The sequence below is a fragment of the Brassica oleracea genome, chromosome C3, assembly GCF_000695525.1.
Source record: "Brassica oleracea var. oleracea cultivar TO1000 chromosome C3, BOL, whole genome shotgun sequence".
NCBI classification, from domain to species: domain Eukaryota; kingdom Viridiplantae; phylum Streptophyta; class Magnoliopsida; order Brassicales; family Brassicaceae; genus Brassica; species Brassica oleracea.
In genome coordinates this window covers 4,295,201-4,296,268 of record NC_027750.1, presented here as the reverse complement: position 1 = coordinate 4,296,268, position 1,068 = coordinate 4,295,201, and the positions used below count along the sequence as shown (strand labels likewise).

General features: G+C 37.9%; 1 protein-coding gene across 1 annotated transcript in view; it reads left to right on the top strand.

The window, feature by feature from the left end:
* The first annotated feature begins 214 nt into the window (after positions 1 to 214).
* LOC106328018 ((Z)-3-hexen-1-ol acetyltransferase) overlaps positions 215 to 1,068 on the top strand; it is a 6,107-nt gene continuing 5,253 nt past the window's right edge. The window contains exon 1 of the mRNA XM_013766366.1: positions 215 to 752. Within this exon, the coding sequence (XP_013621820.1) occupies positions 285 to 752 (468 nt within the window). The 5' untranslated portion in view covers positions 215 to 284. The remainder of the gene's footprint in view (positions 753 to 1,068) is intronic.

Here is a 1,068-nt window from a genome sequence, read left to right as displayed (position 1 = left end):
GTAAAAATATAATTCTTATAAAATCTGTTCTAAGTTGAAGAAAATTAATGGTCTATATTTAATTTTTAATGGCAAATAGCTTAGAACAGTTTTTAAAATAGACTGTCATATATTTTATATTAATTAATTTTATATTATTTTTAATATATATATATATATATATATATATATATATTTGTTTTGTGCCCCCGTCATTTTTAATATATATATATATTTGTTTTGTGCCTCTGTCAAATAATTGGCCTGGATCCGCCACTGGTTATATCACCATCATATCTCAGACCATGGAGCTAAAAATCCCTCCACCAGGAACCTCCGGCTCACTTACCTTCAAGGTGAACCGACGGGAGCCAGAGTTAGTATCCCCGGCCAAGCCAACACCGAGAGAGCTCAAACTCCTCTCCGACATTGATGACCAAGAAGGACTAAGATTCCATATTCCCTCTATCTTTTTCTACAGACACAACCCCAATGTTTACTCTGATCCGGTCGCAGTGATACGAAGAGCCCTGGCCCAGACGCTGGTCTACTACTACCCGTTAGCCGGTAGGCTCCGAGAAGGACCGAACCGGAAACTTGCAGTGGACTGTACAGGCCAAGGCGTCTTATTCATAGAGGCAGATGCTGACGTTACACTAGCTGAGTTTGAAGAAAAGGATGCTCTTAGTCCTCCTTTCCCTTGCTTTGAAGAACTTCTCTTTGACGTAGAAGGTTCAAGTGAGGTTATCAACGCACCTTTGATTCTTATCCAGGTCAGTTTCACAATATATTTCAAAAACTCAGTACTGTTTCATAATATAATTGTTATTTTCCAGGTCAGTTTCACAATATATTTAAAAACTTAGTACTGTTTCAAATTATATATGTGTATTACACTACAAGAAAACAGCGGTATTCTGACGGATATTCCGACGGAAAATGAAATCCTCGGAATATCCCGAGGAATTTCCTCGGAATATACCGACGGAATTCCGAGGAAATATCAATTCGTCGGAATATTCCGAGGAAATTCCGAGGAAATATGTGTTACTCGGAAAAAACCGATGAATTCCGAGGAAATATTATAGC